Below are 23,582 nucleotides of genomic sequence, written 5' to 3'. Positions count from 1 at the left end.
TGAGGACGAGGTCCTGGGCCTGGCGGTTAAGACTCAGACGCATGAGGCACTTCATAAAAAGTGTGCTGACAGGATTGAGGCCCTTGAAAATGGAGCGCGAAGGAAGAACCTTAGGATACTAGGTCTCCCGGAGGGTGTGGGAGGAGTGGACTGTGGAGCGTACGCAAGTAAGATGCTGAACTCACTGATGGGTGCTGAGGCCCCTGCGGGCCCCATGGAGGTGGAGTGCGCAAATCGGATCCCGGCGAGAAGACTAAAAGCGGGAGAACCACCGAGGGCGATAATCGTGCGATTCTACCGCCTTAAGGACAGAGAAGAGGTCCTGAGATGGGCTAAAAAGGTGCGGAGTAGCAGATGGGAGAATGCTGTGGTAAGGATCTACCAGGATTGGAGTGCGGAGGTGGTGAGAAGGAGGGCGAGCTTCAACCGAGCCAAAGAGGTGTTGCACAAAAGGAAGGTGAAGTTTGGGATGCTGCAGCCGGCAAGACTATGGGTCACGTATCAGGAGAGACACTATTATTTCGAGACGGCGGAGGAAGCATGGTCCTTCATCAATGAAGAGAAACTGGACCGGAACTGAGGGACTGATGCTGCAGGGAACTGTTATTGCTGTTATTGTTATTGTTTTTGTTAATGTGATGGTGAAAGTTAATCGAGAAGTAAACAGGGAAGGGGGGGGGGGGCACTGGGGAAATATGGGCGCCGGTGAGGGGGGAAAGGCGGGACATAGTCGGAGAATAGGGAAGGAGAGGGGGAGGGGAAAGGGAGCTGCGCCATAAGAGGCGGGTCAGGTAAAGGGATGTTCCCGCGCCAGAAAGAATAAGGCGGGAAAACAGGCGCAAGGCGGATGGGAGTTCCCTCACACCGGGGGGGTCGAGGAGCGAGCAGAAGTAGCCGGGGTCAGTTGAAGTCAGCTGACTTACGGAAGTGATATGGGGGGAGCAATCAAGCTAAATAGGGATCTAGCAGGGGAGGGGGCGGGGGGGGGGGGGGGGGGGGGTGGGGAGGGGACAACTGGGTTGCTGCTGCGGAAATCCAAAAGGAAATGGCTAAAGAGTGGGTGGTCGGGGGCGGTATGCGACGCTGGGGGAGCGCGGAGGCGGGATATGGGACTGGCCTAGAGAAGGTAATGGCTAGTCGACATGGGAGGGGGGCAGGTAGCCCCCTAGTGAGGCTGATCACGTGGAACGTGAGAGGCCTAAATGGACCGATAAAAAGGGCCCGAGCGCTCGCGCATTTGAAAGGACTAAGGGCAGACGTGGTTATGCTCCAAGAGACGCACCTAAAGGTGGCGGACCAAGTTAGGCTAAGGAAAGGATGGGTGGGACAGGTGTTCCACTCAGGACTGGACGCAAAGAACAGAGGGTGGGGAAACGGGTAGCATTTGAAGCAAAGAACATCGTAGCAGATAGTGGAGGTAGATATGTAATGGTGAGTGGTAGGCTGGAGGGAATGGAGGTCGTCGTGTTGGTTAATGTGTATGCCCCAAATTGGGACGATACGGGGTTCATGAGACGGATGCTGGGGCGTATTCCGGACCTGGAGGCAGGAAATTTGATTTTAGGACTTCAATACGGTGCTGGACCCGGGGCTAGATAGATCCAGCTCAAGGACTGGAAGAAGGCCGGCAGCGGCCAAGGTACTTAAGGGGTTTATGGACCAAATGGGGGGAGTGGATCCATGGCGATTTCTTAGACCCAGGGCTAGGGAGTATTCCTTCTTCTCCCACGTCCATAAAGTGTACTCCCGGATAGATTTTTTTGTTTTAGGAAGGTCGTTGATTTCTAGGGTGGAAGAAGCTGAATACTCAGCCTTAGCGGTTTCGGACCATGCCCCACATTGGGTGGACCTGGAAGTAGGAGAGGACAGGGAGCAGAGAACACTCTGGTGATTAGATGTGGGACTGATGGCAGATGAGGGAGTGTGTGCAAGAGTGAGGGGGTGTATTGAGAGATACCTGGAGGTCAATGACGACGGCGAGGTCCCTGTGGGAGTGGTATGGGAAGCACTAAAAGCGGTGGTCAGAGGAGAGCTGATTTCTATTGGGGCCCACAAAAGGAAAACAGAGGCCAAGGAAAGGGATAGATTACTGGGGGAGATTTTAAGGGTGGACAGGGAATTTGCAGAGACCCCGGAGGAGGAGCTGTACAGGGAGAGGAGACGACTCCAGACCGAGTTTGACCTTCTGACCACCAGAAAGGCGGAGGTACTGTGGAGGAAGGCACAGGGGAGGAGGTATGAATATGGGGAAAAGGCTAGTCGCCTGTTGGCGCACCAACTGCGAAAGAGGGCAGCAGCGAGGGAGATAGGAGGAATTAGGGATGAAAGGGGAGACACTGTGCGAAGGGCAGGAAAGATAAATGAGGTGTTCAAGGCCTTTTATGAGGAACTGTATAGGTCTCAGCCCCCAGAGGGAGAGGAGGGGATGCGGCAGTTCCTGGACCAATTGGGGTTCCCGAAAGTGGAGGAGCAGGCGGTGGCAGGCCTGGGGGCGCCGATTGAGGTGGACGAGGTTATTAAGGGACTGGGAAGCATGCAAGCAGGGAAGGCCCCGGGGCCGGATGGGTTCCCGGTGGAATTCTACAGAAAATATGTGGACTTGTTGGCCCCGTTGTTGGCGAGGATGTTCAATGAGGCCAGGGAAGGGGGGACTCTACCCCCGACGATGTCGGAGGCGACGATATCGCTAATTTTGAAGAGGGACAAAGATCCGTTGCAGTGTGGGTCCTATAGACCTATTTCACTATTGAACGTGGACGCCAGATTGCTGGCAAAAGTGCTGGCATCGAGGAGAGGACTGTGTCCCGGGGGTGGTGCACGAAGACCAGGCAGGGTTCGTGAAAGGGAGACAATTGAATGTTAACGTGCGACGACTATTAGGGATGATAATGATGCCCTCAGTGGAGGGGGAGGCAGAGATAGTGGCGGCAATGGACGCAGAGAAGGCATTTGATAGGGTGGAGTGGGAGTATTTATGGGAAGTGTTAAGGAGGTTTGGGTTTGGGAACGGGTTTATTCGCTGGGTTAGACTCCTTTATGGGGCACCAACGGCAAGCGTAGTTACAGGTCGACATAGATCGGAGTATTTCCGATTATATAGGGGAACAAGACAGGGATGCCCGCTGTCTCCATTGGCAATTGAACCTCTGGCCATGGCGTTGAGAGACTCCAGGAAATGGAGAGAGGTGACTAGAGGGGGAGAAGAACACCGAGTCCCATTATACGCGGATGACCTATTGTTATACGTGTCGGACCCAGCGGGGGGGATGATAGAGGTTATGCGAATTTTGAGGAGGTTCGGGGAATTTTCGGGGTATAGGTTAAACATGGGGAAGAGTGAATTATATGTGATACATCCAGGGGACCAAAGTAGAGAGATAGAAGGCTTACCGCTAAGGAAAGTGGAAAGAAACTTCCGATACTTGGGGATTCAGATCGCGAGGAGCTGGGGAACCTTGCACAGACTTAATCTGACACGGCTGGTAGAACAAATGGAGGAGGACTTTAAGAGGTGGGACATGCAGCCTTTATCGCTGGCGGGCAGGGTGCAATCAATTAAGATGATGGTCCTCCCGAGGTTCTTATTTGTATTTCAATGTCTCCCTATTTTAATCACCAGGACCTTTTTTAATAAAATAGATAGGAGCATTACGAGCTTTGTGTGGGCAGGGAAAGTTCCGAGAGTAAGGAGGGGGTTCCTTCAGCGCAGTAGGGACAGAGGAGGACTGGCACAACCGAACTTGGGAGATTATCATTGGGCCGCCAATGTGGCAATGATACGTAAATGGATGATGGAGGGTGAGGGAGCGGCGTGGAAAAGGCTGGAGAGAAGGTCCTGTAAAGGGACGAGTCTAGAGGCGCTGGTGACGGCACCGCTACCGCTCTCACCTAAAAAGTACACCACGAACCCAGTGGCGGCGGCAACACTGAACATATGGGGACAGTGGAGGCGACAGAGAGGGGTGCGGGGAGCCCTGGTGGGGTCCCCTATCAGGAACAACCATAGGTTCGCCCCAGGAAGAATGGATGGAGGATTTCAGAGCTGGTACCAGCTGGGAATTAGGAAGGTGGGAGATTAATTTATAGATGGGACTTTTGCGAGCTTGGGAGCATTGGAGGAAAAGTATAAGTTACCCCGGGGAAATTTCTTGAGATATATGCAGGTGAGGGCGTTTACTAGACAACAGGTGAGGGAATTTCCGTTGCTCCCGACACAGGGGATACAGGACAGGGTGCTTTCAGGGGTGTGGGTCGGAGAGGGCAAGGTGTCAGAGATTTACAGAGAGATGAGGGAAGAGGGGGAGGAGTCAGTGGGAGAACTAAAGGGAAAGTGGGAAGAAGAATTAGGGGAGGAGATAGAAGAGGGTATGTGGGCTGATGCCCTAAGCAGGGTAAACTCCTCTTCCTCATGCGCCAGGCTTAGTCTGATTCAATTTAAGGTGCTACATAGAGCACACATAACGGGGGCAAGATTGAACAGGTTCTTTGGAGTGGAGAACAGATGTGGGAGGTGTGGCGGGAGCCCGGCAAACCACGCACATATGTTTTGGGCGTGCCCGGCACTGGAAGGGAGTGACGGGAGTGATCTCGCAGGTGGTGAATGCCCGGGTCAAACCAAGCTGGGGGTTAGCTCTATTTGGAGTTGCGGAAGAGCCGGGAGTGCAGGAGGCGAAAGAGGCCGATGTCGTGGCCTTTGCGTCCCTAGTAGCCCGGCGCAGGATCCTACTTATGTGGAAGGAGGCGAAACCCCCCGGACTGGAGGCCTGGGTAAATGATATGGCGGGGTTCATTAAACTGGAGCAGATAAAGTTTGCCCTGAGAGGATCGGCTCAAGGGTTCACCAGGCGGTAGCAGCCATTTCTCGACTACCTAGGGGAACGTTAGAGGGAAGACAGATGACCAGCAGCAGCAACCCAGGGGGGAGGAGGGGGGGGGGGGAGGTTTAGTTGAGTATAGGTCAATAGAGTATGAGGTTTTGTTACTTGTGTATTATTATTATTATTGTTAAAATGTTAAAAATTTCTGTTTTGTTATTGTTATCGTTTCGCTTGTTTTGTAAGCGGGAAAAATGTTGCTCAGGGAAAAAAAATTTCAATAAAATATATATTTTTTAAAAAAGAGTATTGTGACCATTTAAAATCTTAGCAGCTTCCAAACCCAGTACGACAAGGCCCATCAAGACACACAACGTGCTGTCTCAATAAGAGAGGAGGCTGAACATAAGGTCACTCAGCTAGTAACTAAATGTTCCAATTTACAGGCAGCTTTAAGAGCGCTCCACCAGTCCACCAAAGAACAAAGGCAGGCGAGAGATAACAGACTCCAATCATTACTCTCAGTTCAAGAGGCTTTATGTGTATCTTCAGGAGAGTAGAGACAGAGGAAGAAGAGATGGCAGATTGGGAAGAGTTCCAGGAAAGTGCTGAAACGTATGTTGTAAAAGCTGAGAGTCAAAAGCAACCACCACCACCCCCGGTAATAAACTCACCAGCTGCACCCGCAGTACCGGTTGCACAGGTCAGACCGACTGCACCATCTTCAAACCCCAATGAGTAGTGAGACCGCCCCGGTGCCCATGAATCCGGTCACTACCGAAAAAAGGATAGGGAATGCCTTGGGTCCCGCTATCACCACCCTGCTCACCGTGACCCAGCTAAGGGACGCGTGTAACAAAATCACCACCTTTGAACCTACAGCTGACCCACACTGTTTTTTCGAAGCGGTTCGCCAACAAAAAATAATGTATGGGCTAGATGAGAGAGAAGAAGTTAAACTGATAGTGATGAGCCTTAGCCAATCTGTAAGATCGGCTTTACCTTCGCCTCAAAATGTAGGTGGGGGACCCTAGATGAAATGAAGGATGTCATACTAACTGTCATAGGGTATAATACTAAACCAGGGGCTGGTTTAGCACAGTGGACAAAGGTTCGGCACAACATCGTGGGCTGAAGGGCCTGTTCTGTGCTGTATTTTCTATGTTCTATGTTCTAAGTGGGCTAAATAAGTGGCTTGTAAAGCAGAACAATGCCAGCAGCGCGGGTTCAATTCCTGTATCGGCCTCCCCGAATAGGTGCCGGAATGTGGCGACTCGGGGCTTTTCACAGTAACTTCATTGAAGCCTACTTGTGACAATAAGCGATTATTATTATTATAAAGGGGATCTTGTGGACGGTTTAAATAAATGTAGACGAGGAAAGGGGAACATCCAACTGCCTTTGCCTGTCGCCTCTGGATACATTTTAAAGCAGCAACTGGGGATTTAGAATGGGCTGATTTAGATGCCACTGACACCACTAAATGGGCCCGCACTTTAGTCTCACACACAGCAGGTAAAGCAGGTAAAAAGGCTTGCGTAAACTTTGATCCAGCGGAACAGACGCACAAGGCATGGGTGCTTAGACGCCTATTTAGGGCATGGGAACAGTCACTGCAGGAACAAATACAACAGAATGGCCTGGAAGCCACCATGCATCCAGCAATCAGGGACCCGCATGGAGAAATGAGGGTAGAGGGGAAGTCCAATACCCAAGGGAACCATATCAAAGGGACCAAAATGCCACCTGCTCCACCTTATACGCCCCGGGGGTCATGTTATAACTGTGGGCAATTGGGACACTTCACCCGTGAATGCAGACGAAACCCACCGCCATATAGCTGCAACCAGAGACCTCAGGGCCACCCCCTTCCCCCACCGAGAAACAATAGACCCGATCGTGACTGCCAACCGCAACCACTAGAAGGCAGTGCTCGCCCCATGCATACCGTAAACTCCTACGCAGATGAACTTGCGTATAACTCTCTTGATTGACGATGCCCGGCCTCTCCAACGTGGGTCTGTGATTCACGCTGGAATAGTGTCGGGAGGCTGTTAGTCACAGGCAGGGTCCAAAGTCATCCTGTTGATTATCCCGGCGGACTTCTACAAAGAATTTGCACCAGTTCTGGCCCCACACCAAGGGACATGTTCGCGGACTCACTGGCAAGGGGCATCCTGCCCCCCACACTAGCGCAGGCCACAATTTCACAGATACCCAAAAAAGATAAAGACCCGACAGAACGTGGAGCAAAGAGACCCATTTCACTGCTGAACGTGGATGCAAAAATACTCGCAAAACTTCCTGGCCAAAAGGCTGGAGGGCTGTGTACCAGAGGTGGTCACAGAGGACCAAACGGGCTTTGTCAAGGGTAGGCAGCTCACAGCGAACATCAGGCGGCTGCTGAACGTAATAATGACCCCCCCCGCCCCCCCCCCCCGGGGAGAGAACACCAGAGGTGACCGTCTCCCTGGACGCAGAAAAGGCCTCCGACAGAGTCGAATGGAACTACCTCCTCGAGGTACTGGAACGGTTTGGAGTAGGACCGGGGTTCACCGCCTGGGTGAGGCTCCTGTACAACGCTCCCAAACCGAGTGTCCGAACTAACACCACCAGCTCTGAATATTTCCAGCGACAGAGAGAAACAAGACAGGGCTGCCCCCTGTTCCCACTCTTGTTCACTCTAGCGATCAAACCCCTGGCGATATCCCTGCGGGATGCGAAAAGCTGGAAGAGAATCCGGAGAAGAGACGGAGAGCACAGAGTTTCACTCATTGCAGATGACCTGCTCCTCTATGTCTCGAAGCCACAGGAGGGACTGAAAGAGTTTGGAACCTTCTTGGGCTACAACCTTAACCTGGGCAAAAGTGAGGCATTCCCACTGAACCCAAATGGGGGAGAGGCAGAGCTGGAGGGGCTCCCGTTTAAAACGGCCCAGAACAGATTCCGTTACCTGGGGATCCAGCTAGACAGAGACTGGACACAGATCCACAAGTGGAACCTGACCAGCCTGGTGGAGGAAGTAAAAAAGGACCTTCAAAGGTGGGGCTCACTCCCACTCTCCCTGGCGGGGAGAGTGCAGACGATCAAGATGAACGTACTGCCGAGGTTCCTCTTCCTGTTTAGATCCATAGGCCTTTTCATCCCCAAGGCCTTTACAAGAACCCGGTACAGACTGGGTACAAATGGAGGAGACCTCCTGCAAAGGAACAACCCTCCGGGCCCTGGCTACAGCAGCACTCCCATCCCCCCCCCAACAAGATACATAACAAGCCCAGTGGTAGCGGCCACGCTGAGAATGTGGACCCAGCTTTGACAACACTTTGGGCTAACTAAAATATCCCCCATGGCCCCCATCTGCAGCAATCACAGATTCCCCCCCCCCCCCCCCCCCCCCAGCCAGGCTAGATACCACCTTCAAAAGATGGAGGCGGGTCCGGGGCATACTGACGGTCAGGGACTTCTACGTAGGGCACAGACTGGTGACACTGGACAAACTGACGAAGAAGTGGAAACTAGCAAAAGGACAGGAAATGAGGCAGATCCAAATGAAACACTTCCTCCGCAAAGAGACAGTAGGGTACCCTGGGGCCCCAGAAACCACACTATTAGAGGGCCTGATAGGTGCAAGCAACAACAAGGGGGGGCTATGTGGGAAAATATACCGACAGCTACTTCGACAGAGCTCGAACACCACTGGACGAGACCAGACAAAAATAGGAGGACGAACTGGGGACAGGGGTAGGATGGGGACTCTGGAGCGAAGCACTGAGCAGGGCTAACTCCACCTCCTCCTGCGCAAGGCTCAGCCTAATGCAGCTCAAAGTGGTGCACAGAGCGCACCTGACCAGAACCCGAATGAGCAGGTTCTTCCCGGAGGTGGAAAGCAAATGTGAACGGTGCCAGAGGGGCCCGGCCAACCACACCCACATGTTCTGGCTTGTCCCAAACTTGCTGGGTTCTGACAGAAGGAGGGTGGGGAAATCACAAAAGAGAAGAGGAGCGCGCTTTCCCTGAAAATGAAAGCAAAACGCAGCTGAAAGTAAGGTTGGGGGGGGGACTATAGACCGATCCAGAGGGTGGCAAAATGTATATAAGGTCAATTAAATAAAAGACAGAATATACCTCTCTGTACGATAAAGTAAATTAACGCGGATAAGAAAAATGCGATGTATATATACAATTGTTTATAAATGAGAAATGCCAATAAAAAGATTTTCTTTTAGAAGTGTGGGTTTGACTGGGGAAAAACTCCCCAGGGCCCAAAAAAGTGACAGCGTGGTTAGATAGCCCTGGGGAACTTACCTTCGGAGCTGCCGGGAAACTCCCAGCAAATCCCGCCACAAATGGCAATTAGAAACTTTTCCGTTCGATCGTGTTCTCTGTTTCTCTCTCTCTGCCAGACTGAACAAATAACAAGGAAAAGTACAGCACAGGAACAGACCCTTCAGCCCTCCAAGCCTGTGCCTATCATGCTGCCCATCTAAACTAAAATCTTCTACACTTCCGGGGTCCATATCCCTCTATTCCCATCCTATTCATGCATTTGTCAAGATGCCCCTTAAACGTCACTATCGTCCCTGATTCCACCACCTCCTCCGGCTGCGAGTTCCAGGCACCCACTACCCTCTGTGTAAAAAACTTGCCTCGTACATCTACTCTAAACCTTGCCCCTCGCACCTTAAAGTAACCCCCTAGTAATTGACCCCTCTACCCTGGGAAAAAGTCTCTGACTATCCACTCTGTCTATGCCCCTCATAATTTTGTAGACCTCTATCAGGTCACCCCTCAACCTCCTTCGGTCCAGTGAGAACAAACCAAGTTTATTCAACCTCTCCTCATAGCTAATGCCCTCCATACCAGGCAACATCCTGGTAAATCTCTTCTGCACCCTCTCTAAAGCCTCCACATCCTTCTGATAGTGTGGCGACCAGAATTGAACACTCTACTCCAAGTGTGACCTAACTAAGTGTGGCAGTAGGGAAGAACAACTTCTACCCTACGGCCATCAGACTTTTGAATGGACCTATCTCTTATTAAGTTGATCTTTTCTCTACACCTTGCTGTAACTGTAACATTATATTCTGCAGTCTCTCCTTCCTTCCCTATGTACGGTATGCATTGTTTGTCTAGCATGCAAGAAACAATATTTTTCACTGTATACTAATACATGTGACAATAATAAATCAAATTAAATCACACTAAGGTTCTTTACAGCTGCAACATGACTTGCCAATTTTATACTCAGTGCCCCGGCCAATGAAGGCAAACATGCCGTATGCCTTCTGTGTTGCCCCTTTCAGTGACCTGTGGACCTGTACACCTAGATCTCTCTGTCAATATTCTTGAGGGTTCACTGTATATTCCCTACCTGCATTAGACCTTCCAAAATGCATTACCTCACATTTGTCTGGATCAAACTCCGTCTGCATCTCGCCCAAGTCTCCAAACAATCTAAATCCTGCTGTATCCTCCGACAGTCCTCATCGCTATCCGCAATTCCACCAACCTTTGTGTCGTCCACAAACTTACTAGTCAGACCAGTTACATTTTCCTCCAAATCATTTATATATACTACGAACAGCAAAGGTCCCAGCATTGATCCCTGCGGAGCACCACTAGTCACAGCCCTCCAATCAGAAAAGCACCCTTCCATTGCTACTCTCTGCCTTCTATGACCTAGCCAGTTCTGTATCCATCTTGCCAGCTCACCTCTGATCTCGTGTGACCTCTGATCCCATGTGACTGGCTGCGTATTTCCAGCACTTGGTGTTTTTAGTTTGCATTTCCAACATCAGCATCTTGCTGTTGTTTGTCGAGTTTAATGATGATTGGACTGGGGATCATTGATTGGTGCGTTGATTATAGAGTGCTGATGTTCATTGTTCATTTACTGTCCTATCAACATTCAGACGAACGAACGGACACTTGTGGCTCTTGTTTTTCTGTTTGTCTTTGGGATGTGGGTGACTTTGGCTAGAGCCATAGAACATAACAGTGCAGTACAGGCCCTTCGGCCCTCGATGTTGCGCCGACCTGTGAAACCACTCTAAAACCCATCTACACTATTATAGAACATAGATGATTGTTCATCCCTTGGGATGTGCCGCCTTGAACCACTGCTGCCTAGAAAGGGAACACTCGGTACAATTGCACCTTCAAACCTTTGAACGTGGCATGAGATGCACATTAAAGGAATGAGGTGTAGTCTATTTCTGAGCCATCCATAGGCTCAGATGAGGAACAAGTCCATGAAAGCCGCCAGATTCTTATAAAAATGCAACTGGGTCAGTAAAGTCCTCCAGGAATAGGAAACTGCTATCCTTAGTCTGTCCAAATCTAAATGTGACTCAAGTCTCACCATCAGAGCAATAAGCACTGCCTTGCTTGTCATTTACATCCTGACAGCAAGTTTAAACAAGTGACCAGTTAATGTGTTTTTAAGAGGGGTTAATTGAGGGTTAAATGCAATGCAGTAGCAAGGATGTTTGGAATTTCTGACTGGCATATTATGGGTATGATTGTATCATGCTTTGTGTTGATGGATTTGGAGGGTCAATTCAAGAGAGATCTCAGAGTTGGGGGTTGACCCAGCAAATGACCAGACATTCAGGGATTAATGGGAGCTGAGGCAGAGAGTGAGAACCAAACTCATGCTCCTTCTCCCAGGTGGGAGATGGTGATTCAGAATGTCTCAAAGGCCAAAATCTTCAATCAGCCCTTGGTAACATCTCCTCTGAAAGACCTCAGAATGGATTGGTTCAGATTTCGATCTGCCCAGTGAACATAACCAACCATATTCGAGATGCACATTTGCTTTTGACTCACGAGAATTATACTAAATTCATTATCACTCCCAATTTGGTAAAATACAGGGAATGGCCACATGATGAACTGACATGATTTATTTTGCAAAGGAAACAGACATTGCCTTTCATTGATAACTAGTTTCATGCACTGAAATTTGTAGCGACAGTTCTGGTGTTATTAATTTTCCTTGGTCAATGATAACTTTAGAGAATGAGTGTTTTCCCAGTGACACCCTGTACAGAAACAGCCAAAACTAAAGAGACCAGCCATTGTGAGCTCTGAATTATGATTAAAGCGTTGGCATAGTTTTATAATTTCACATAATATATTACATCTCACAAATGGCTGAGATACCAATAAATAAAAAACACAGAAACATATATCACATTCAACAGAAATATTATCCAGTCAAGTTTCATAGGAATAATGAGGTATTGATGAGATTCTCTACATGCTGATTCCAAGCTGACAGTCAGTTTATGAAAATACAAATGAAGTGCCTTGTTCATTCTCTCATCAATTAAAATATTTTTACTCAGCTACCAGGAGTTTCACCTGTTTCAAACCTTATTACGGGAGATACAACTACATGGTTTTCCAATCTATTGGGGTTTCAGCTCCTCTCAAGACAAGGAAGAGCTTTTGTTGCAATAAGAGGTTTGTGCTAACCATATCCCAATAGCCAGCATTACCAGGAGTTGGTTTTAAAAGCATAATTCTATCAGTTCAGTTCTTCTCCAGACCTTGGAGTTCCCCCAGTTCTTTATGATCACCAGACTTTATTTACATTGACAAATCCATTTGGTTTTCACTTTCTGTTATTGATCTTGCGATGTCCTCCCTCCTTACTCGCACACAACCTCCCTCCTCATTCACGCACAACCTCCCTCCTCACACACAGAGTGCATTCTAAGTGCTGCTGCAGGGATTTTCCACTAACATTGAGCGACCAGTCCATTTCCTAGGTCAGATGGTTAATCCCTGCACTTAACTGTCACTCACACATTCTTCTCAGTCCAACTTAGTGCTTATTTCTAGAGCTTTCTTGTAGACCTGAGTGAAATTGTCCATGTCTGTGAGCAATGAGGAGCTGCTGTCCATAAGCTGTTGGTGGAAACACTTCATATGGCGAATTTCTGGGCTATTCTTCAGATGCTCAAAGTCCTCGAGATGCTGCAGGTTTTCTGCAGACACACAACTGCGAATCAGCCTCTCCTCCGGTAAATAATGTAGGCGAAACACTTTTTTGGAAAGGAGTCTGCACTCGTTTTTTGTTGTGGGTGTGTGGGCAAAACCTTCAGCCCCCATCATCTGCTCTGCTGATTCAGTATGCCCTGGTGATGAAGTGCCAATTTGACTGTTAACGTCACCACCAGGAAATCTGCAAGTGTGTTTCAGAATTCCTTTCCTTTGAAATGCGATGGTGCCAGGGCTCTGCAATTCTGCAGCATGCTGAGTGGAGGAGTTGCTGCTCGTGGCACAGTCTCGGTGCAGGAGTTCAGAGGATTCACTGTGTTCTGGTGAGGAATAATAGCCAGACTCTCTCTCTTGTGTTTTTTTCAGGATTCCCCTCTTTGGCGTCACCACTGAGTGTTCCACAGCTTGTGTGGGCTGGGGAGACACGTCAATCTTCCCACTGGCTCCAGCAGAGGGACCATCCCTGCTAACTTCATGATCCAACACTCCTGCCACAGCCCCTGTACTGTGAGAGTGATAATCATTGCTAATCTTCTTTAAAATTCCTCTGGGTCTTTTCAAAAAGTACTTGGCTGGAATGTTAGTGGACACTCCATCATAGAGACTGGATGGAATGTCATTCCCTTTCTCAGATTTCCTCACAGATGTCTGGACTGCTGGCATCCCCTCATGTTTACAATGCTTGACTGGGCATTTTACCTTCAACATGCCCTCTGACTTTAAGCGGCATGAGTGATATTGCCAATCAATAAATCGAGCGAGGAGTGGCGAGTCGGAGCTTCCAGCTGAATTACAGTCACAAACACTTGTTGGGTAACCCCAGTTCACCCACCAGTGATTAGCAATGTCCTCGATTGTGGCTCGTCGTTCTGGATTCACCATCAACATCCACCTGATGAGGCCACGGGCATCTGTCACAGACAAGGAGCAGATAGTTATTTAGATCATTGCCCTACAGTCTCAGTCTTTACAGGGCTGCTCTTGGCTCTGTTAAATAGGTCACTGTGTTTGTCCCACTTCTGCATTCTGACATTCAGACAGTACAAATGACCTTGGTCACTCTGTTGTGTCAAAAATTCCTATTCTGTCGGGAATTAGCTAAGGGAGAATAGCCACAGGAATCTTTTAAAATATATAGCCATATTCTACAATGGTTAAACAGACCTGCAGCACAGATTTCCGGTGGCGGCTATGAAGCAGTAGGTCGCACATTTGGTGGCTCCTGCTCGGGTCGGACCTTTGGACCTTTCCCCCCTGAATTTTTGTCGGACTTGATTCGGTAAATTGATGGCGGAAGCAATTGTGAAGTGGATTCCTACATCAGTGCATGGAGAGGCGGACCAGAAGTGCTCGCAAAGGAAGAAATAGGCAAACAGAGAAGGCTTGGGCTGAAGCTGCAGCAGGAGAAAGCATGGCGGACGTCCGGGGTCCTGGCTTGACGACCCAGCGGTCGCTGGAGCAGCTGATGCAGTTCATACAGGAGGGTTTCGCAAAGCAGAAACAGGAATGCTTGAACCCGATTAAGGAATCAATTGCGCGGCTGGAACTTAGACTGGATGCTCAAGACCGGACGATCCAGAAAGTAGAGAAGGCGCTGACTGAGCAGGAGGAACATCAAACAGCAATGATGTTGGAGGTGGGAATGCTGAGAGACCAGCAGAAAAGGCTCCTGGAGAAGGTGGAGGACCTAGAGAATAGGTCCCGCCGGCAGAACTTGAGAATCGTTGGTCTCCCGGAGGGGTCGAAGGAACGGACGCAGGGCGTATGTAGCGGGCATGTTCGAGAAGTTGCTGGGGGATGGGACGTTCTCCCGACCCTTGGAGGTGGACAAGGCTCACAGAGCGCTCACGAGGAAGCCGCGAGTGGGGGACCCCCCGAGGGCAATGGTGGTGATATTCCACAGGTACCTGGACAAGGAGCGTATTTTACGGTGGGCCAGGCAGACACGGAGCTGTAAATGGGAGAATAACATCCTGCATATCTATCAGGATCTGAGTGCAGAGGTGGCCAGGAGAAGAACAGGGTTCAACCAGATAAAGTCGATCCTTTGCAAGAAAAAGGTTAAGTTTGGACTGCTGTATCCGGCCCGTCTTTGGGTCACGTATGAGGAGCAACATTTTTATTTTGAGTCGCCCGAGGAAGCGATGGACTTCGCTAGAAGGAAATTTGGATTGACGAGAGGGAATGAGTTTAGGTACCTGCCGGCGCGGGACTTCCTACGCAGGCAGGTCTCAACCTTCCTGCTCCTACCCCCAAGGGGGACACAGGACAGGATAGTTTCCAGAATGTGGGTGGGAGAAGGGAGGGTTTCTGACATTTACAAGGAACTCATGGAGTCAGAGGAGACGCAGACCCAGGAGTTGAAACGCAAGTGGGAAGAGGAGTTAGGAGGAGAGATAGTGGATTGTCTCTGGGCGGACACGTTGAGTAGAGTCAACGCATCCACATCATGTGCCAGGCTCAGCCTGATACAGTTTAAGGTCATTCACCGGGCACATTGGCAAATAGGGTTAAGGAAAATCCCAAGGCTTTTTACACGTACATAAAAAGCAAGAGGGTAGCCAGGGAAAGGGTTGGCCCACTGAGGGATAGGCAAGGGAATCTATGTGTGGAGCCAGAGGAAATGGGCGAGGTACTAAATGAATACTTTGCATCAGTATTCACCAAAGAGAAGGAATTGGTGGATGTTGAGTCTGGAGAAGGGGGTGTAGATAGCCTGGGTCACATTGAGATCCAAAAAGACGAGGTGTTGGGCGTCTTGAAAAATATTAAGGTAGATAAGTCCCCAGGACCTGATGGGATCTACCCCAGAATACTGAAGGAGGCTGGAGAGGAAATTGCTGAGGCCTTGACAGAAATCTTTGGATCGTCACTGTCTTCAGGTGATGTCCCGGAGGACTGGAGAATAGCCAATGTTGTTCCTTTGTTTAAGAAGGGTAGCAAGGATAATCCAGGGAACAACAGGCCGGTGAGCCTTACATCAGTGGTAGGGAAAGTACTGGAAAGAATTCTTCGAGACAGGATCTACTCCCATTTGGAAGCAAATGGACGTATTAGTGAGAGGCAGCATGGTTTTGTGAAGGGAAGGTCGTGTCTCACTAACTTGATAGAGTTTTTCGAAGAGGTCACAAAGATGATTGATGCAGGTAGGGCAGTGGATGTTGTCTATATGGACTTCAGTAAGGCCTTTGACAAGGTTCCTCATGGTAGACTGGTACAAAAGGTGAAGTCACATGGGATCAGGGGTGAGCTGGCAAGGTGGATACAGAACTGCCTAGGTCATAGAAGGCAGAGAGTAGCAATGGAAGGGTGCTTTTCTAATTGGAGGGCTGTGACTAGTTGTGTTCCGTAGGGATCAGTGCTGGGACCTTTGCTGTTCGTAGTATAGATAAATGATTTGGAGGAAAATGTAACTAGTCTGATTAGTAAGTTTGCAGACGACACAAAGGTTGATGGAATTGCGGATAGCGATGAGGACTGTCAGAGGATACAGCAGGATTTAGATAGTTTGGAGACTTGGGCGGAGAGATGGCAGATGGAGTTTAATCCGGACAAATGTGAGGTAATGCATTTTGGAAGGTCTAATGCAGGAAGGGAATATACAGTGAATGGTAGAACCCTCAAGAGTATTGAAAGTCAGAGAGATCTAGGTGTACAGGTCCACAGGTCACTGAAAGAGGCAACACAGGTGGAGAAGGTAGTCAAGAAGCCAAATGGCATGCTTGCCTTCATTGGCCGGGGCATTGAGTATAAGAATTGGCAAGTCATGCTGCAGCTGTATAGAACCTTAGTTAGGCCACACTTGGAGTATAGTGTTCAATTCTGGTCGCCACACTACCAGAAGGATGTGGAGGCTTTAGAGAGGGTGCAGAAGAGATTTACCAGGATGTTGCCTGGTATGGAGGGCATTAACTATGAGGAGCGGTTGAATAAACTCAGTTTGTTCTCACTGGAACGACTGAAGTTGAGGGGCAACCTGATAGAGGTCTACAAAATTATGAGGGGCATAGACAGAGTGGATAGTCAGAGGCTTTTCCCCAGGGTAGAGGGGTCAATTACTAGGGGGCATAGGTTTAAGGTGCGAGGAGCAAGGTTTAGAGTAGATGTACGAGGCAAGTTTTTTACACAGAGGGTAGTGGATGCCTGGAACCCGCTGCCGGAGGAGTTGATGGAAGCAGGGACGATAGTGACATTTAAGGGGCATCTTGACAAATACATGAATAGAATAGGAATAGAGGGATACGGATGCAGGAAGTGTAGAAGATTGTAGTTTAGTCTGGCAGAATGGTTGGCATGGGCTTGGAGGGCCGAAGGGCCTGTTCCTGTGCTGTACTTTTCTTTGTTCACATGACAGTGGCCCGGATGAGCAGGTTGTTTGGGGTGGAAGATAGGTGCGCAAGGTGTGTGGGAGGGCCAGCGAACCATGTCCATATGTTCTGGGCATGCCCGGAGCTTAGGAGATTCTGGCAGAAGTTTGCGGATGTCATGTCCAAGGTGTTAAAAACAAGGGTGGCACCGAGTCCAGAGGTGGCGATTTTTGGAGTGTCGGAAGAACTGGGAATCCAGTAGGAGAAAGAGGTTAGATGTTCTGGCCTTTGCCTCTCTGGTAGCCAGGAGACCGACACTATTAGCTTGGAGGGACTCAAAGCCCCCAAAGTCGGAGACCTGGCTAACTGACATGGTTAGCTTTCTCTGTCTGGAGAAAATCAAGTTCGCCGTGAAAAGGTCAATGTTAGGATTCGTCCGGAGGTGGCAGCCATTCATCGACTTCTTTGGGGAAAATTAACCACCAGCAGAAAGGGTGGGGGGGGTGTCGGGGTTTAGTTTAGTTTAGAGTAGGAGGTTAATAAAGGTGGGACCTGTAAGGGAGGAAGACGGCTTTTGCATTATGTTTATATTTTCATGTGGGCAGCACGGTAGCATGGTGGTTAGCACAATTGCTTTACAGCTTCAGGATCCCAGGTTCGATTCCCGGCTTGGGTCTCTGTCCGTGCGGAGTCTGCACGTTCTCCCCGTCTGGATTTCCTCCGGGTGCTCCGGTTTCCTCCGACAATCCAAAGATGTGCAGGTTAGGTGGATTGGCCATGCTAAATTGCCCTTAGTGTCCAAAATTGCCCTTAGTGTTGGGTGGGGTTACTGGATTATGGGGATAGGGTGGAGGTGTGGTCTTGGGTAGGGTGCTCTTTCAAAGAGCCGGTGCAGACTTGATGGGCCGAATGGCCTCCTTTTGCACTGTAAATTCTATGATTCTATGTGCATTGCTTATTCTGTTGTTGTTAGAAAACCATAAATACCTCAATAAAATGTTTATTAAAAAAACAGGCCTGGAGCATGGGAAGTAATACCATCTTGGAGATGCGGTAAGAAATATAAAAATTCATTCATGGGATGTGGGTGTCATTGGATGGGCCAGTATTTATTACCCATCCTTAATTGCCCTTGAACTGAGTGGTTTACCCAGCCATTTCAGAGGCATAAGAGTCAACCACATTGCTGTGGAGCTGGAGCCACATGTAGGCCAGACCAGGTTAGGACAACAGATTTCCTTCCCTAAAGGACATTAGTAAACCAGATGGGTTTTTATGACAATCGACAATGGTCTCATGGTCATCAGTAGACTTTTAATTCTAGATTTATGTTTATTGAATTCAAATTTCACCATCTGCCATAGTGGGATTCGAACCTGGCTCCCCCACAGCATTACACATCTCTGAATTATTGGTCCAGTGCGCTGATAGTGGGGGGGTGGTACATTAGTTGAACAATTGTAGGGTGGCAGCTGCATTTGTGTTCTGAATGTACTGGGAGAGATAAAATTGAACCTGGTTCCACCAGAGCCACTCTGCTTTCCAGAGGTTTCCCCACACAGGCTGAACATGATTTGTCCTCTTAAACTATATGTTTGTGTGCCCTTGTTAAAAAAAACGAAATGGTCTAGCCACTGAAATGAACAGGCAAACATCAAAAAATAAATTTAATGGGATGTTGATCTCAGCTCTGGGACAGGAAGGGCAGCATGTTGCCCAGTGGTTAGCACTGCTGCCTCATGGCATGAGGCCCCAAGTTCGATCCATGCTCTGGGTCACTGTCCATGTGGTGTTTGCACATACTCTCCGTGTATGTGCAAACAGGTTTCTCCCCCTGTAGCCATGTAAAATGGCTGACTCCCGATTAGAATGGCCAAACCCTGATTTAAAATGGCGAACGGAAGAGGCTGATGAGAAAATCAGCCAACAGGACTCAAACAGACAGCTGCAGGTAAAACAGTGTATTCGCCTCTGGGGAAGCCAGACCGAATCGATACCTGCAGCCATCAACATAACAACACCCCAGCCATCTGCATATTAAGCAGCAATCCCCGGGAACAATTGATATAAAATAGACACACAAAGCCGACCCAGACCTTTCGGCGCCAGCAGGGGCTGACACAAAGAAAGGTAAACGACCACCCCTCGATCAAGGAATCGCTCCAGTATTGGAGCATATCGAACCAAGTGATTGGGACCAAGTCCAATCACTTGGAACCAGGTACAAGGTCCGCCCCGAGAGGTGGGAAGCCCCTGGGGACTATAAGAATAGGGGCCAAGTTCAACTCGACCCTTCTTCTCCTCTCCGCACCCTTCGAGACCCTTGCTGAAAGAGAACGTAAGTTTTACTCCAACGATCGCTACCAGATAGACAATCTTGACTATCGACATGTACCAGCTTTTGAATCCCGCAGGCTCAGAACCCATTCGAAAAGCTATTCGTTTCCCTGACCTGGTGGGCCATTTCCAAAGTTAAGTATTGGCCTGTTAGTGGTAGGTAGTAGTTTAGAAGTAGAATTAATATATAAGTATTAATTGCTGTATATAATAAATGAGCGTTGATTTAACTCTTACTAAGCGGTGTGTTGGATTATTAATCATTACTCGGACTTGAACCACGTGGCGGTATCAGAAAGATACCTGGCGACTCAAGAGCAAAGGTGACAAAATTAGAGCAATTAAACTAAGGCTAAAACGAGCAACATTTTGGCGACATCCTGACGGGACCCGATCTAGAAGTGGAAAACCACTCCGGGAGAACCCAAGAAATTTTGAATTAGAATCCAATTGGAAACAGAAAACCACACGTGTTCAAGCGGTTCTGGTTAATAGTCATAATTCGGAAGTGTGTGTATGCATGCGTAACTAACAGGGCTATAAGGTAAAACTGATAGATTTTTGTTGCGTCAAAACTGTCGGAAGTTTGTATTTTCGGAAATTAGCGCAAGCTGTACCCGCATCTATGACACCGCCTTAGCCCCCTGTTCCAAATTTAAACGAAGCAAGCGGATAGGAAAGATGACCATGCAGGCAATGCAGCGCCTCATGACCCCTGAGGAATTTGCGGTCGCAGCGACCAGCAGCAGTAGAGTGGGACAGTGTCCCATTTGGGAAGAGGAAATCCGGAAATATCTCAAGGGCAAAGGATGGCCCCTGTGGAATGATTTCTGCGATAATGACGAATCAGGCCCCGGAAGTATAGGGCATACTTGGTGGGAGAACATGAGTGAGATACATAAAAAGAGCTTAGCGAAAGCTCGCAAGCCGATGGCAATCGTGTCCTGTTTGGCACAATTGCGAGGCACAGAGGAGGTCGTCAAGACGCTCCGCAAAGAAGTTGAGGGCATACATCGGATGAGTAAAGTCGATGTAAGCGAGGTTGTGAAAGAGAATTTAGAGTTAAGGAGGAAATTAGCAGCAAAGGATGAAGAGGTGGCTGACGCCAAACGGGGTCACCAGTCTTGTCTGGCGCATTTAAGCAGTTTCCAATCACAGTACGAAAAGGCCTACCAGGACACGCAACGTGCAGTCCTGGTAAGGAAAGAGACAGAAAAGCAGGTGGAGACGCTACAGAAGCAATGTAGTGATCTCAAGGCAGCCTTGAGAGCGCCCGACGCTGCAACCACGGAACAAAGACAGAGCACCATAGATCATGCAAAGTGCCGGAAGCAGATTGCAGACCTGCAATCACTGCTTTCTGTTCAGAAAGGTTTTCAGGAAACCTTTGGGGAAAAGTTAGACCAGGAAGACGGCCCTGATTGGGAAGAGTTACAAGAAACAGCGCAGAGATATGTTCAGGGAACATGTGCGCAGGGAAAGCCCCAAAGGAGAAAAGCACCCCCACCCCCCACACAGCAGGTAGTTCAGGCTCCGATGAACCCTGTAACAACCCACCGCACAGCCACATCGGATGATGCGGAATATCTATATTCCACCCCCTTAACAGTGACCCAATTACGGGACCCGTGTGCAAAGACCACACCGTTCCTCCCCGCCGCAGACCCCCACCATTTCTTTGCCACAGTTAGACATCAGGCGAACATGTACGGCCTGGATGAGAGAGAGCATGTAAAGCTCATGGTTTTAAGTTTAGATCCATTGGTAGCAGCAGCCCTTCCCGACCCACAGAACGTAGGAGGAGGCACCCTTGCAGAAATGCATACCGTGATCCTGGATGCGATCGGGTATAACCGAGGTGACCCCGTAAATGGCCTCAATAAATGTAGGCAGAAGAAGTCTGAGCACCCCACAGCGTTCGCAGGACGCCTGTGGATTCACTTCGCAGCAGTCTTTGGAGACGTAGACCGTGCCCATTTGTCCCCAGACAATATGGCCAAATGGACCCGCACCCTCATCTCCCATGCCACAGATGCAGGACAGAATGCCTGTAATAGTTATGATCCCTCAGAGGAGGCCCATAACGAGAAGTGGGTAGTTAAAAGATTGTCCCGCGTTTGGGAGCAATCTGTTCAGAGTAAACCCAAAGCTAAAAACAGCGAAGAAAAGCAGGCCGCCGCAGACATGCAGGCAGTAAAAGCAACACATCACAACCCCGCCTGGGTCAATGAGGGAATGAACAGCCCCCCACCCAAGTCACAAGAATGTTACAACTGCGGACAGTTGGGACATTTCGCAAAAGAGTGCAATGCCCCTAAAAAGCCGCAGAGAGCCCAACAGACAGGCACTCTGAGTAAGAAAAAGACAGAGCCCATCCATAGCGTTAGCGCCCGTTCGGATCAGACAGACTTGACCGGAACGGACTGACGGTGTACGGGCTCCCCCAGTTGGGTCTGCGACACCCTTTGGGATAGGTCAGCACGACCCGTAGTCGCAGTGAAAATTCGGGGACAGCCTATCGAATTTCTTTGGGACACAGGAGGGTCCCGCACCACCATAAATTCCTCCACCCTATTTCAAAAAGACACGTGGCCCACTACAGCCACTATCACACTCAGCGGCTTTACAGGCCACTCACAGCAGGGACACATCACAGCCCCTGCACCCATTCAAATAGGAACCATCACCACCAATCACCCCGTAGTTTTAGTAGACCTGCCCCACACAGCAGAATACATTCTGGGAATTGATTTTATGAATTAGAACATAGAATTTACAGTGCAGAAGGAGGCCATTTGGCCCATCGAGTCTGGACCGGCTCTTGGAAAGAGCACCCTACCCAAGGTCAACACCGCCACCCTATCCCCATAATCCAGTAACCCCACCCACCACTAAGGGCAATTTTGGACACTAAGGGCAATTTATCATGGCCAATCCACCTAACCTGCACATCTTTGGACTGTGGGAGGAAACCGGAGCACCCGGAGGAAACCCACGCACACACGGGGAGGATGTGCAGACTCCGCACAGACAGTGACCCAAGCCAGAATCGAACCTGGGACCCTGGCGCTGTGAAGCAATTGTGGATTCCTAAAGGCTACCGTGCTGCCCAGCCCTTCCCACCACCTTTCATTCGATCCAGTCAACCAGTGTGTCTGGAAGATAGCAAAATCCGCTAGAGCCCCCGCAACATTCAACATAGCTCAACATGAACAAAATTAGCTCCGTAGGCGAATTCTGGTTCAACCCGACCACGCTTAGTACGGACAAGCAGGTTAGGGCAGTCCTGCAAAAGAACAGGGCAGCATTCGCGACCCACAAGCACGACTGTGGACGGATGACTGGCTCCGTACAAGTAACAGGACCTGACCCTAGACCCCCAAAACAGTACGGATTTCCCTAAGAGGCAGAGGGAGAAATCTTAAAAGTAATAGAGAGCTTATTAGAGCAGGGCGTACTTAGATCAGTAGCCTCCACTAATAATGCCCCGATTTGGCCAGTGAGAAAGCCCGATGGATCATGGCGACTAACCATTGATTATCGGGAGCTCAACAAAGTCACCCCCGCAGCAGCCCCCACCGTAGCAACAAGTCCCGAGACCATGCTCAAGCAGGGACTCAATTCCCGCTACTTCATGGTTTTGGACATCAGTAATGGATTCTGGTCCATTCCATTGGCAAAGGCGTGCCAGTACAAATTTGCCTTCACCTTTAAAGCACAGCAGTACACGTGGACATGCCTGCCACAAGGATTCCACAACTCCCCCTCCATTTTCCACCGACAGCTGGCAAATGGACTAGCAAAATTTTCTCCCCCCGAATGTCTGGTACAGTATGTAGACGATCTACTATTGCAGACAGACACCAAGGAAGAGCACATTGAGCTTCTGTCCGAACTCCTGGAATTGTTACATTCAATTGGTTGTAAAGTCAACCCCAAAAAGGCCCAGATTTTGGAAGAAAAAGTGGTATATTTGGGAACAATTATTACACACGGTAAACGCGAGATCGCGCATAAAAGGATTGGCTCGATCGCTAAATTGCCCCTTCCCCAGAACGTTTCAGCCATCCGGTCGTTTTTAGGACTGGTTGGCTACTGCCGAAACCACATTGACGGT

At 49.3% G+C, this 23,582-nt stretch overlaps 1 protein-coding gene across 1 annotated transcript in view; it reads right to left on the bottom strand.

The window, feature by feature from the left end:
• Positions 1 to 11,314: 11,314 nt before the first annotated feature.
• LOC140388183 (NUAK family SNF1-like kinase 1) overlaps positions 11,315 to 23,582 on the bottom strand; it is a 314,941-nt gene continuing 302,673 nt past the window's right edge. The window contains exon 7 of the mRNA XM_072471946.1: positions 11,315 to 13,732. Coding sequence (XP_072328047.1) covers positions 12,636 to 13,732 — 1,097 coding nt within the window. The 3' untranslated portion in view covers positions 11,315 to 12,635. The remainder of the gene's footprint in view (positions 13,733 to 23,582) is intronic.

This window comes from Scyliorhinus torazame, chromosome 13, assembly GCF_047496885.1.
Source record: "Scyliorhinus torazame isolate Kashiwa2021f chromosome 13, sScyTor2.1, whole genome shotgun sequence".
NCBI lineage: Eukaryota > Metazoa > Chordata > Chondrichthyes > Carcharhiniformes > Scyliorhinidae > Scyliorhinus > Scyliorhinus torazame.
Note: the sequence above shows the minus strand (reverse complement) of the source record. Positions and strands in the feature narration are given on the sequence as shown.